General features: G+C 39.2%; 1 protein-coding gene across 2 annotated transcripts in view; it reads right to left on the reverse strand.

Annotated features, from left to right (window-relative positions):
* The window catches only part of MAP1B (microtubule associated protein 1B), a 70,844-nt gene that overhangs the window by 20,524 nt on the left and 37,061 nt on the right, over window positions 1-13,259 (reverse strand). For both annotated transcript variants that reach the window (XM_085212827.1, XM_085212826.1), the window contains one exon: window positions 3,424-3,506. In XM_085212827.1, the coding sequence (XP_085068953.1) occupies window positions 3,424-3,506 (83 nt within the window). The remainder of the gene's footprint in view (window positions 1-3,423; window positions 3,507-13,259) is intronic.

A 13,259-nucleotide genomic window follows, 5' to 3' on the forward strand; every position in this document is an offset into this window, starting at 1 on the left:
AACATTCTTCGTGTAACTCTTGGTAAATTTTAATAGCACAGTACTGGGATAGCCTTTGATAACTGTTTCCTATATGCTAATTTACACTTTACACTACACTTTATTTTGGGAGGCCATTCTTTTTAACCCTCTATACAGCATTTCTTGTCATTCATGTGCAAAAATGTCACTGAAAAGTAACAGATACAAGTAATAATTCTGCTTCAACAAAATCATAAATTTTAACATCAGGCATTCAGATACCGTCAAGTGAACCATTCACATACCTTGATGCCAATAAAGAGTCTTTCTGTAGTGTGCTAGCCAAAGATCTTTTAATACACACTTAGTATATTATGTGGGTTGGTGGCTCAAAGGAACTTACTATTGAGAAGTTGCCTTCTTCTCCATTTTGAAATAATTCTTTATTTCTTTAGAGTAGATTCTTACTACTTTGCTTGACTCTCAGTACAGCAGATAGTAACTCCTGTTTCTGCCTATTTAACTGCACGCTAAGAAAAATCCACATGCTCACTGTAGTTTTATTGGCTAAACTCAACTTAAATTGAAGAATAAAATTAAATAACACCTTTGTAAGATCCTATACTGTTGCAATTTGCAACTGTTTGCAAATATATCAGAAGTTTCGCCCAGCACTGAATAATCAATTCAGAATAAAGTAAGGCATGAATTTCAAGTTTGGTAATTCCTCTGTTCAAGGAGAATTAATATAAAACAGAGTTGTGATTCCAGAATAAGGCTATTCAGATATTAAACTAAATGAGAAGAGTCCATCTGAAACAATTACACAAGTAGATATTGCATCCAAACTCCATCTCCATGGAGATGACATAATCACCTCAGCACTCCTAGCAAGCCATTCTTTCAAATTCATATATTGACCGTCAAGCAATCAGTTGTTCTGAATAATTCCCTCTCACGCCAGGGAGGCTGAGCCAGGAAATCTTGATCTAAATCTCTACTGAACAGTTCATGTTTTCAGTGCAAGGAGAAAAGAGACACTGAAGAGTTTCTGTCTGAAAGAGGATGGTTACCGCATCTTCACTGTTATTTTATTAAACAAGCAACCTCGACTTTAAGCAGCAGAAAGTTTCTTTAATTAAACACAGGACTAAAGCTGATTGATGAGTACTTGCACTAGATGATTATAAATTCAACAGTGTCCATCTGGATCGAGTCTATCTATTTCTATTTCAGAAAACAATACAGATAAGTGCAGTGGAGTGTATGATGTGTGTCTGAAACCCTATCAGTTTCAGTTGTATTAAAACTATTAAAGAATTGTTTTCCTCTACTGTCTTTTCTCTCATTGCTGGCAGCAGCTCTACGCAGTTTGCCAGCTTATGTATAAACTCACCAGTTTTCCAACAGCAAAATTATTTCCTGACTTGAGAACCAGTAATACGTGACTGTCACATAAGTCCCCGGCAACCTATTTTATTAATTGATGGTTCTGCAGAATAATTTGATTCTGCAGAGATGAAAAACTATGGCAGGAAAAAAAGGCAAATAAATGCTTACAGATTGCAGAGCATAACATATTATACACACAAAAGAACTTCCAAAGACACATTAATTCTGTGTCTGGCTGTAATCAGGGCATTCTGAGAGACTATCAGAATATTGTCTGCTGATTTCAAGACCTTAAAAAAAAAAAAAAAATTGCAAGGTGATGATTCCATTCAACTTTACCCTTGGTTGAAGTCACAGATTGTTTAAAGAAAGCGAATGGCAAAACATAGCCTCAGCCAAAAGCAGATTACCTATGGTACAGTTGTGGGAGTATTATGGTAATGGGGTGGGGTTTTAAAAAATGAGCGAACTGTTAATAGTTTTCAAAAATTTGTTTTCTTAGGGTAGTTCTCTCCTTTTGGGCTTCTCTCTTTTGTAAGGTATTTGGCAGCTGACAGAACATGATAAGAGCTGCGGGCAGAACCATGCTTAAACTACCAACAGAACGCCTGTCACCAGCCTAATTAGCAGAAGTTTGTTCTAACATCTTTTGCCTTTATTTTTCTTGAACTGATAGATTCAGTTTCCTCTTCTGATGAAGTCAGACCTCCATGGTATATCACTGTCTCCTAAACTGCAAGCTGGAAAACTTTTGATGCGTGAAACTCAATTTTCTAATTTGCCATATTGGGCAAAGAATGTCTCTTTCAATCTTCATTGTAATTCTCCTAACTCTTTCTTACCATCTCTTCTGGCTTTTGTCCAGCAAGACTGTTGTTTAGTCAGCCAAGGTAAATCTCAGCTTCTAACTTCTGGCTGTGACCAGCTTGGCATGATGAAAGCAAAGCAAAGATTGCCTCCCACAGTCTGGTGAGAGGAAATTAATGGTAACCCAGCCAAATATATTCCTGAGCCAAAGGAGTAAAGCCAGAGTTCAGAAGTCATTAATTGGCCTCAGATCATGTTCTTCCATGTGGTCACACAAAAGAAGACAAGCAACAGCAATAGCATTTCCCTGCTGTTGGCAGTTCCTTCTGCACACACTTTAAAGCTTTTTACTCTGAAAGCCTGAATGTATTAAAGACAATCTTAAAAGAGCCGCTGCCCAGTTGCCCTTCCTCTAACGCAATGTAAGACATTTTCACACATAATCTTGAAGTCAATTGAGTTGCCATTAACTAAGGTTGATTAACTACTTTTAAAAACTTTTAGAACTTAATAAATTTCATTTGCTTCAGTGTGTTTCTTCCTGTTGGTAAAAAAAAAAAAAAAAAAAAGAAAACAGACTTCTTTTTTACAAAGTACTGAAAGTAGAGCCACTTCATTTCTCCAAAGGAATCATACTATGTCAGTGTTTCCCAACACCAGCAAGCACTACAATTATCCCTGTTTTTCCAACCTTCAGTCTCACTAGACAAATTTCTCAATTTTGTCTTCAAATTCCCTGCTTAGTTCTTCAGCTCTAGTAAGTTTATGAGGAACTGGCACTATCAAGAGTCCATAGATCATGTCACATGCTCTTTGAAAGACAGACCATATGGATCATATTAGAGTCACCACTACACAGACTACAGGTCTTCTGAGACTTAAGTTTGTCTCAGGGCACCTGGTTTCTTTTCAGGCTTTTTTTTTTGTTTGTTTTTTTTTTTTAAGTAGAGTCCAGAGCTATCAACAGTAGAAGAACAGAAGAAAAACAGATGTAATTTCATCACTGATGCTTCTTCTTCATCAGAAAGGGAAGTTGGTGCATTATGAGGAAAGGAGTGCTAGGATCAGAGATCTGCTTCTGTCTTACATCTTTGACATCTTACCAGTAGTCTAGGAAACCAGAGAGAAAATCAAGGGAAGGTTGATAATTTTTACGGTACTTACTCCTAACGTGTTTTCATCTACAGTTTGGATCTGCTCTCACCCTGCCAACCTAACAGAGCTTTTACAACCCACCTAGTGAAATGTTTCTGAGTGTCTTACCTCGGTACTAACTGCTTCATCCGAGGGATTGATCAGGACTACGGTTTCTAAGACATCGCTTCTGTGGTGAAGAATTTTCTGACCTGCAAGCACAGAAAGAAATAAAAAAGAAAAAAAAAAAAGAAACTAAATTAAGTAAGCCATGTACCAGGGTTCAAACCAGTTCTTTACATCAGCAAGCTACATATTCTTCGTGATAGCTCCCTAGCTCCCCAGAGCCACAGACACTGCACAGGCTCATTTTTTTCAGAAACATTAATGGCATAGGGTTCCATTGGCCAGAATCTCCAGAAATTCAAGGTAATGGGAATACATTGGCAATGGTGGGTGTTGTGCCTTTACCCTGTTACTCACCCTGGTGCCACTGAGCTGCTGCGATCAGGGACTGGGGTAACTATCACCGGCAGAGCACCTGAGCCCATGTTTTCAAGGACATAACTGCACCACAAATACAGCTGAGACTACGAGTCCCAGGTGGATTTAAATGAGCTTTCCCAGGAACTATGTGCAGCTCAGTTACAGCAGCAGATAAGTCAGCACAGGCTGCAAACTTCCCTTACAAGGAGGAAAGTGAATATTTGTGCCACACATCAGTACTACTCACCAAGCACAATTGGTGAGGTGATGCGAGCAGTCCAGGGGCTGTCCCCATTCCACTCTGCCAACAGCACATCAAGCAGACCCCAGCCTCCCCAGCTGCACTGAACTAACCAGGTTCATTAAAGCTGGAAACCAGCCTGACAAAACTCCCCTTTCAGCCTTTTCCCTAATGTTCTCTAACACTGGGACACCGAAAAAATCCCTGACAGGATGGTCTGACACTTGCCATGATGCCCTGCCGTAGTGCTTCATCTCCCTACTTGCAAAAACTTTAACAAGCAATGTTAGGCAACAAGGGTGAACAGACGTGCAAAATAACAGCTAGCTCCTGAATGAATAACGTCTGGGCAGTCTTGGTGCACTGCACAGCCTGCTGGCGTTCATACTTAGTAGTTAGTTTGTCTGTGTGTTTAATAGTGATATTCATCTGACTGTGAGTGGATGCCAAAGGAACACAACAGAACTCTTGACATTTTTTTTCTTATGGTAATTGGCAAACCCTTATCAGCATCTCTTTCTGTGAGAACTGTAGTGAGATTAATTAGCAGCTGTTTTGTCATTCAGAAATCCAGACTGGTAATTAGTTCAAAACCAGAATAGCTTTCCCTTCCAAGCAAACCACTCAGCATAACATTAATTAATTAAAATAATTAATTGTGCTTAGAAGGAAGTAGCGGAGGAACAGAACAAGTCACCTATTTGCCAACTTAGAAAACCTCCCCTGTAAAGAGATTTAAAATAACAAATGCAAAAACAGTGATGGTGAAAAGGGCTCTGCATTCCTGAAAGCACAAGAGCAGCATCAAGGCAGTCTGAGAGGGTGGGTCAGCAGCCTTTCCCACACAGCCCTGGCCCTGCCTTTGCTCGTCCTGCACCCTCCTCCTCCTCACCCTGAGCTCAACAGGGTCTCTATTCACTGCATCTTCTGCTGTTGCTCTGGTGAAGCTCTGCATTTATACGCATAACAGCTTGCAATCTAACGATAGAGAAGGAAAAAAATAAAATAAAATAAAATAAAGAATGCTCTCAATTAAAATGTGAAACGGGGTTAATGCTTATTTTCTTTTGCTTGACAGTGCCTAGAGACTTGTGGATAAAAATCAAATCCATTTAAAGAAACCTACTTTTCTTAGGGCCTGTGGCTTTGCATGTACTTATTTGAAAGAAGGAGACAGACTGCATATTATGGAATGGGAGGAGTTCAGGTCTTCTTCTGCAGCATCCCGTTCTAGCATTAGCCTTTGTAATTCAATTTATTTTAATAGGTCTGCTTCTTGCCTAACAGGAATGCATACATAAGCTTACATTCAATAAAACATCCAGCTGGCTCTGTTACCACAGACTCCTTCAGAACACGCTCTATGATCAGATATTTTAGTTACTATACAGGCTTCTGTCAAATGGAGAGATTAAACAGTTTGTTGAACCTACTCCTTAACGCTGGGAAGGAAACAAAAGAAATTGTCACCCTCTAGCTGCCACAGAAATTTCTCATGTTGTAGCTGATGACTACACACACTTTGCTTCTGGCCAAACTAAGTCTCATATATGATTAGATGTTAATATATTAAATGTAGCTGGAAAAGAAATGCATTCAGCCACATGCAAAGTTAGACAAAGATAGTGTCCACCACACTTGACATGATGACTTGTGGCTTCACTGCCATGGCTCCAAGCTACCTCTGTAGATGGGACAAAACTGACCTGAGGAGCCAAAATACTTGCTGACCACCACTGATGGTGGTTACTTACTGCAACTTACTAAATTATAGATGGAATGGGAGAACTGGGGATATGCGTAGAAGATCTGGGGTTGCTCTAAATTAACTCTGCCTGATTTTTACATCCTATCTCTACCCTTATGTTGGAATGGTTTTGTGACATGATAGTGAAGAAGGGAAGAAGTTTCTAGATTGCACAGTAGTGGTTGGGTAGCCAGATTTTATCCACCTTTAGTTTCTGGAAGGCAAGACAAAATCCTATCTAAAGATTCAGGAAATAAACATTAATTCTCTTTGAAAGAAATTTAAGTTTCTGTTCATCATTAAGTTTAGTAATTTAAGCTTCACATTAAAAATAGATATGAATAGAGTCGTGGAAGCTGTTTGATTCAGAATCAGTTCAATAGAGTAGAGAAGTAAACAGCACATGACAGTTACTTCATCCCAGAATCATCTCAGTTCCTATGGCCATAGAATTTCACAGATCATTGCTTGACCAAATATTGATGATATCTATACTAGGATTATTGACATCATTATTGCATCTAGGGAAGTGACTCAACAGGCTTCTAACTTGGTTTTTTCAGGCCAATCAAGCAGCACGATTGTGGGACCCACTTTTAACAGGGACTATACTGCAGTTAATTTTGTGCAAACACAGCATATGAGAGCATGGTAAGGGAAAGCAAGTAAGTGTGGCTTCAAGTCCCTTTGAAGCAAGGACCACTACTGACAGTCTTCTCTTCTCTGGCTTTGAGTGTGCAACACCAGCCCATGGGGTTGCATACTTTAGGCAACTTGCCACTCAACAGAACAGTTCCCATCAGCCCTTCGCACCAATGAGGATGGACGCAAGCACTCCCTCACTCCCAGCATGGCTATTCCCATGCTATCAAATCAAGTAAAATTCAGAACAACTCATCCATACAGAAAGCAGAAGAATGTTTTCTGTGGTGACTCTTGGAGAAAGTGCAATGGGAGAACATCTTCTCTCTGCAGATAATCATTATTTCATGCCTGAACTGACATTCAGATGCAAGTCTTCAGCAACCTTTAATGTCTTTTCTATTTCATTGTAAAAAACTTCAAAGTATTGTTTGTCTTTCACATTAATAGTATATTATGCCAGTTACTACCCTGGTGGCATTAGCAGATGGCACAGCTTGCAAGGATTCCCAGTGAAACTTCTCACAAGTCTTAAATAGACACTGAACTCTTTGCAGCTGGAAATGTTTAGTGCTTTGTGATTGCAAATAGCAGCAATGCCCACAACTCCCTAGCTGCTTGCCTCTTGAGGAATAACTTCCGTTCATCAACGGGAGCAAAAATCCTTTAAAATGAACCATGAAACATTCATTTCTAGAGTTCTTGAGAAGACATCTTAACAGAAAAATTCTGAGGAAGAGACATTTTCCCAGCCAGGCAATATTGTGTTTGAGGAGCAGCGATGTGTAACATTTTTCCTCAACATTTCTGAGTACAGATGGCAGAACAGGTTGGTATATTTTAGTTCCTATTCAGGACAAGATCCTGTTTATTGTTATTAGAGACATAGTCACTTCTTAAAAGCTTTACCCAATGACTTTATGTCCATGTTAAGCAAGAGCTGATGACTGAAAAATATTAGTAGGTAAGGATTTTATATATGTGAATGTATAGAGCTTCAAGGCAGGCTTGTCTGAAGCACTAAAGTCAAAGCATGGGCAAGTCAGACACTTTCTTATATTTATTTTATAGAAGAAAATATACAGGGGGAAAAAGAAAAAAGTGTAAAACATGTAAAAACTGAAGTACCAAAAAGCCTGAGGCATACAACAAGATGTCAGTGCACACTATTCAAGCTGCTAAGATTTTGATAGAGTATCGGTGAATGCCAGTCACTTTTCTGGAAAGCAGTAACTGATGTTAAAGAGTCATCTCAGCCACCTGTGTTCAGATTTACCACACTTGATGAAGGGTTTTGGGAGGTTATTGTATCCTTTGTACGTGATCCATTTAAGGTAATAAATTACTTTTGAGCTTTCTGCCTAGCAAACAATAGTGCAATAGCCATTACCTTTTCAGTAAGTTCAAACTGCTAGTTGTTTCACTTTATTTTCCAGTGAGATTTCAAAAAGGTCATGATAACCTTGTGGTCAGCATGGTTGCTTTGTGTTATTAACAGGATATTCTGAGTTCCAAATGACTGGTCATCTAGTCCTGCTATTTCCTATACTAATTGAATAAATCAATTTTTCTTGTTTTCAATACAGAGATCAACAGGCATAAATTGAAAAATAGCTCTGTAATTGTGACCAGCCCCTAAACCTTCTGGCTGCCGACCTGAATGCGTGATGTTGCAGGAATTCCAGACCAAGGAAAAAAGAAGAAGGATCTCCTTTACAGCAGAGTAGCAGTGAAGAAATCTTGTATAAATTATATGCAGCATTCCATTCACCTTCTCAGTTGAGATGGGGTCACCAGAGTACTTTACTGCTGACCTGAACTGCAAGCTACTCAAACAGGTACTAAACAGAGGGTTTTGCAGACCTGACAAAACAAATTCTGATGTAAAAATTTGGAGTTCTCTATCCTCAAGGGTAGGGTTCATAGACTTGATAGAGAAATGGTTGCATGAAGTTGAGGCACTAGACTATGGGAACAGAACTTCAGAAAGTTCTTTCCAGGCACATTCTAAGAGCCCTGGAGGTAATGCAGGGTGTGGGAGGACTGACCAGTCTGTCTCACTACTAGCTGACAAGATGGGATGAGCGAAAACAGGCATAACTCCATTTACATCAAAGAAGATAGATTCATTGCCACCCATGCTCAATGTAATCTAATGACTTCTTAAATTTAAGTGGGTGCAAAGAAGAAACAATCATTTTTACCAGCAAGAACTCTTAAAGATTTGTAGGAATATCAGAGTACTTTACACATTTCTGCATGAAAATAAAATGCATTCTGGTTAGGATGCTGAACTGGCGTGACAGCTGTGAACAAAAAGTTCACAGCCTTCTGTGAAGCCTTCTGACACTGACGAAAATTTAGAAGAGTGACACTGACTGTAAAGTGTTACTGTTTTCCTTGTAATTATCTAAACCTGTTAGGTTAGGTTAGGCTCAGACTGAAATGTAACATGATGTACTTTTTAATAGAGAATTGCGTGTAATCTCTGCAGTTAGGCTCTTGCTGATCTGCTGGACTCTGAACTCTGCTGTGATTCTGCAAGGAGCATGAATCCCTCCTTTACCTTCTCCTTCTAAATATAAATGGAATTCATTTCAGGTTTCATATGGTTCAGTGCCAACTTGGTGATGGCTAAATGCTTTTCCTACTCAGCTCTAACTTGCAACTATGTATTAAGTACAAGTCCTGAGAGGCAGCATCCTGCATGTTGTTTTTAGGATCTTTAAGATCACTTCTATGTGATGAAATAAGACTAGTTAGATATAATTTCATCTTAGTTCTTGGATGTGTCTTCATCCATCAGATTTCATTTGAGTTTATACTTCTGGGTAATAATACTGTCCTGAACATAGAAGGCTACACAGAAGACAAGCAGTTCCCAGTAAATATACATGAAGCCAGCCTACCAATCCTTGCCCAAGACTTTCAGCAGCAGTCTGGGAAAGAAAGCCAACACCTCTGCGTGAACATTTATGGTCAGGTTCATATCTTTCGCCTCAAACTTCAGTCTCTAATAGTAGTAGACTTATGAGCTGAGATGTTCTTGGAGCTGCTGTGAAGTGTTGCCCCACATCAAAGAGCACAGGGAACTCCACGACTCCCACTGAAGTCTCCTGGAGTGAATTCAGTGCATTAAGTCACATCTTCACGCACCTCATTGATCAGTAGACTAATTGTATCAACTCTACATACCACATATTGATTTCCTGCACTCTGTCCCAACTTTATGAGACATCTAATTTGCTGTCAAACTACAGTCATTCGTCAAGTAGAAGCAAACTGCTGGCCTTTCACTTTCCTCTAGTACTGTCAGGAGCAAACTGCTACCCTCAGCTGTCATCACTCACCTTCAGAAACAAGATTTTTCTTGTAATTCTTCATGTTTTGTAATTTCAGGGCTCTAATGATGAGTACTAATGTGCTAAAAATCTCTTCTAAACATGGAGGTATTAAAATAAGTACTGTCAGACAAGTTGAAGCAAACCAGCCCAGAGCACAACAAGTAAAAGTTTATGTATTACACTTTTAATGCCTACATAAATAAGTTTACTTGACAAAAAGAGGACACATCACAGAAATGTAACTAAGTCACTTATGGTTTTCATTACTCATTTCACTGAGGCTGTGAGTGAAACTAGAATCAAAGATAGCTCAGTAAAATCAGAGCCAAAGAGAATAAAAATACACCTACTATTTATATACTGCACTTGCAACAGTAGTGGAGCCCCATGCTCCTGATAAATGAGTTTACCCTTGACTTTGCTTAAGGAAGAATATAACCAGGAGTCAGTCAGCAGCAGCACCAATCTGTTCAATGAATTCACCTGCAAGTCAGTCTTCTAGCACTAAAATTTGCTAGCAACAGGGAAAAAGACCAGCCATTTTCTGAAGAAAGCAGCTTATCCTTGCCAATTCTAACCAACAGTTAAAGAACACTGAAATATTTTAAGATGTAGTTGCAAAGATGTTCTTTTGCCCCAGACTTCAGTCTCTAATATTTGTAGACTTATGAGCTGGGACGTTCTGAGCTGAGATGTGAGTGTCTGCCTTTAATCACTGGAATCCTTCTTCCATTACAAGACCAAACATTCCTTATCCACTCTAGGATAACAAAATATTGCCAGAGACTAAGATTCCATACTTATAGAGGAACTACCTATATCCCAACCAATTGCTGCAGAGATACCAGGTTTCTGAGAGCAGTCTTTGCTTTCTCTTTCAATGCTCAGCTGTTGCTACAGGCAGACATGGCTGTTCCTGAACTCAGGCACTTCTATTCTTTCGTGGATCAGGACCACTTACAGTCCAGTAGGTGGATAAAGCTCAAATCCCAGAAGCCCTGCCCAACACTATTTGGATACATTCAGTTTGTAAATTCAGTGAGAGAACTGCAAGCAAAGGTCATAAATACAAACTGGCATGCTATAGAATTATACTTTGTAGACAGGCAAGTGCAGCTTTGTGACTCTACTGCAAGAAATGGTGCCCTATAATTGCAGGAACAAAAGAGGTGTTTAAAGAGCACTGCAAAAAGAAGAACAACCGGGCACTACCAAGAGGGCATGGCTGCAGGACAAAGGAAGGCATGAGAACAATTGCAAACATTAGTCTGGCTACTACAAATTGCATTACCCCTGAAAACGCACAGCCCAGTGTGTGGAACCAGAGTCCCTGTGTGGCTTGAGCTGTGGTCTGTGCTATGGCATTGTGCTGCACTGGTGCCTGTTATAGCCAGGATGTAGAAATCCAGCTTCTTCAATATAGAGGAATATATATTTTAGGAAAAAAAAAAAAAATTTCTGAAAGAGTGGTGAGGCATAGGAACAGCCTGCCCATGGAAATGGTGGAGTCATCATCCCTGGAGGTGTTCAAGAACCACGAGGATGTGATAATGAGGGACGTGGTTAGTGGTCATGGTGGGGATGCGTTGACAGTTGAACTTGATGATCTTATTGGTTTCTCCAATCTTCATGATTCTATGACTCTGTGAATGGCCAGAAGGCCATGCAATGTCTTTGATCATGTGAACTGCCTTGTTCAGTAGTGTGGCTGTACTCAGTGTGCTTTTGAGAAGGCACCTCATGCCATGCCATGTCATTCCATCTGAAGTTTTTGATAGCAAATGACATTCCCTTGAAATCATCATCTTCCTCAAGGATTGCACCTGCAAACTCATGAGAGATTTTGGCAACAAATGCTGTAAGACCAGCACTCATCTACATAGAAATATGCATAGGCAGCTTTCTGTCTTATTCTTAAATTGTTTTGCTCTTATGCCTTTTTATATAAATCATATGTTATTTCATTTTCAAGGCAATAAGTAGCACTTACTAATGCTTCATATAAATAAAACACAAAGTATTTGTGATTCACTTCCTGAATGGCTTCCTGAAATGCAAATTTTAATGTTATTTTGGAATATTTCCATATATTGGCTTCATAGATTAGAAATTATCTTTTGAACACATCTGATAGTTATGAAACATTTTAACTCTCTTTGTAAGTAGAGATAAGGAAACATTTTTCAAGGTCATACAGAAACCTGAATCTTTAGAAGCCAGGCAGAATGCCTTGGCTACACAATCCTTTTGGTTCTGCTGGGTACATCAGTGTGTTGTTATGCTTTACAAAATACCAAATACTTAAAAAGATATGCTTAATGGATTATTTTTTAGAAGACCTCTTAAGTCACTGTTAACTACTTTCCACAGCTGAAATTCTTCCATAAACCATTTCCCTGGCTATTAAGATATTATTTGACAAATAATAGCTTTATCACTCCAGACATTGGAACTCTAGCTACAAATGGCAGCAGAAAAGAGAAAACAGCATCCCTCAAAGTTTGTGAGAGATTTGGCAGGGACTATCTAGCAAAACCATATGAATTTAATTTTTTCCTCTCTTAGAATTTGTACCTCATAAACTTGATACAAGCAGGCTGGCAAAATGTAAGCAGTGGTCTTGAGTTACATATTTCCATTACAAGTAGTAATCTTAAAAAGCTGTCAGCAGCTGGTTAGAAAATTAATGACTTGCATGCTATGGTCAACCCTATACAATGTAGGCAGCAATCTTTTCATTGACTCATACTAATCTCTCTCCTGCACTTAAATTTTAAATGCACAGAAAACAGCAAGGGCAGCTCTAAGATATGCTGCAGAACTGACGAGTAGATCTGGAGCTTTAGTTTTCAGCTGCGCAGCACATTGCTCTGGTGCTGCATAGCAATTGGCAGCAACACACGCCAACTGGAGACTGCAGTGGTGCAGAGAGCTGACTCATCATCCTGAAGGTCACAAAAAGTCTGCATTCAAGCCTGCCTTTGGGAGCACTACTAAGCAGAGAAAAGAAAAGATAACTGTACATCAGATCTACTCCAGAAACAATCTTTTCTGTCTACAGTGAAGGACATTTCTTCTTCTCCACCAGAAAATACCCTGGACCCAAAAACTAAAATAACCATGAGCAGAGTAGTTGATTTCCCAGTGTAATTGCTTCTGCAATAATTGCAACAATGTGATCTTTAACTTTGCTGAGATATTCAGAAAAGGAACCTCTCCTACGTTGGAGTAACTGTCAAACAGCCAAAGAGAATCTTATTTGGAAAAAAATATAACTTCTTTCTCAATACCTCTGTGGCTCATTACCTCACTCTCTGGAGTTTACCAAGCAGCGCCATGTATCATAATTCATGGGAACAGTTAGAAGCATATGTACTCTTCTGCTATAATGAGCACCCAGTACACATACAGCATTACAAACAAAACCACATGCTAGGCTGTTAAGAATGCTAAGCAAATTTCTGCATCAAATGGAAACTGATTGCAACTATTTCCAACGAATGCC

Source organism: Meleagris gallopavo, chromosome Z (assembly GCF_905368555.1).
Source record: "Meleagris gallopavo chromosome Z, MGAL_WU_HG_1.1, whole genome shotgun sequence".
In the NCBI taxonomy this organism is placed as follows: domain Eukaryota; kingdom Metazoa; phylum Chordata; class Aves; order Galliformes; family Phasianidae; genus Meleagris; species Meleagris gallopavo.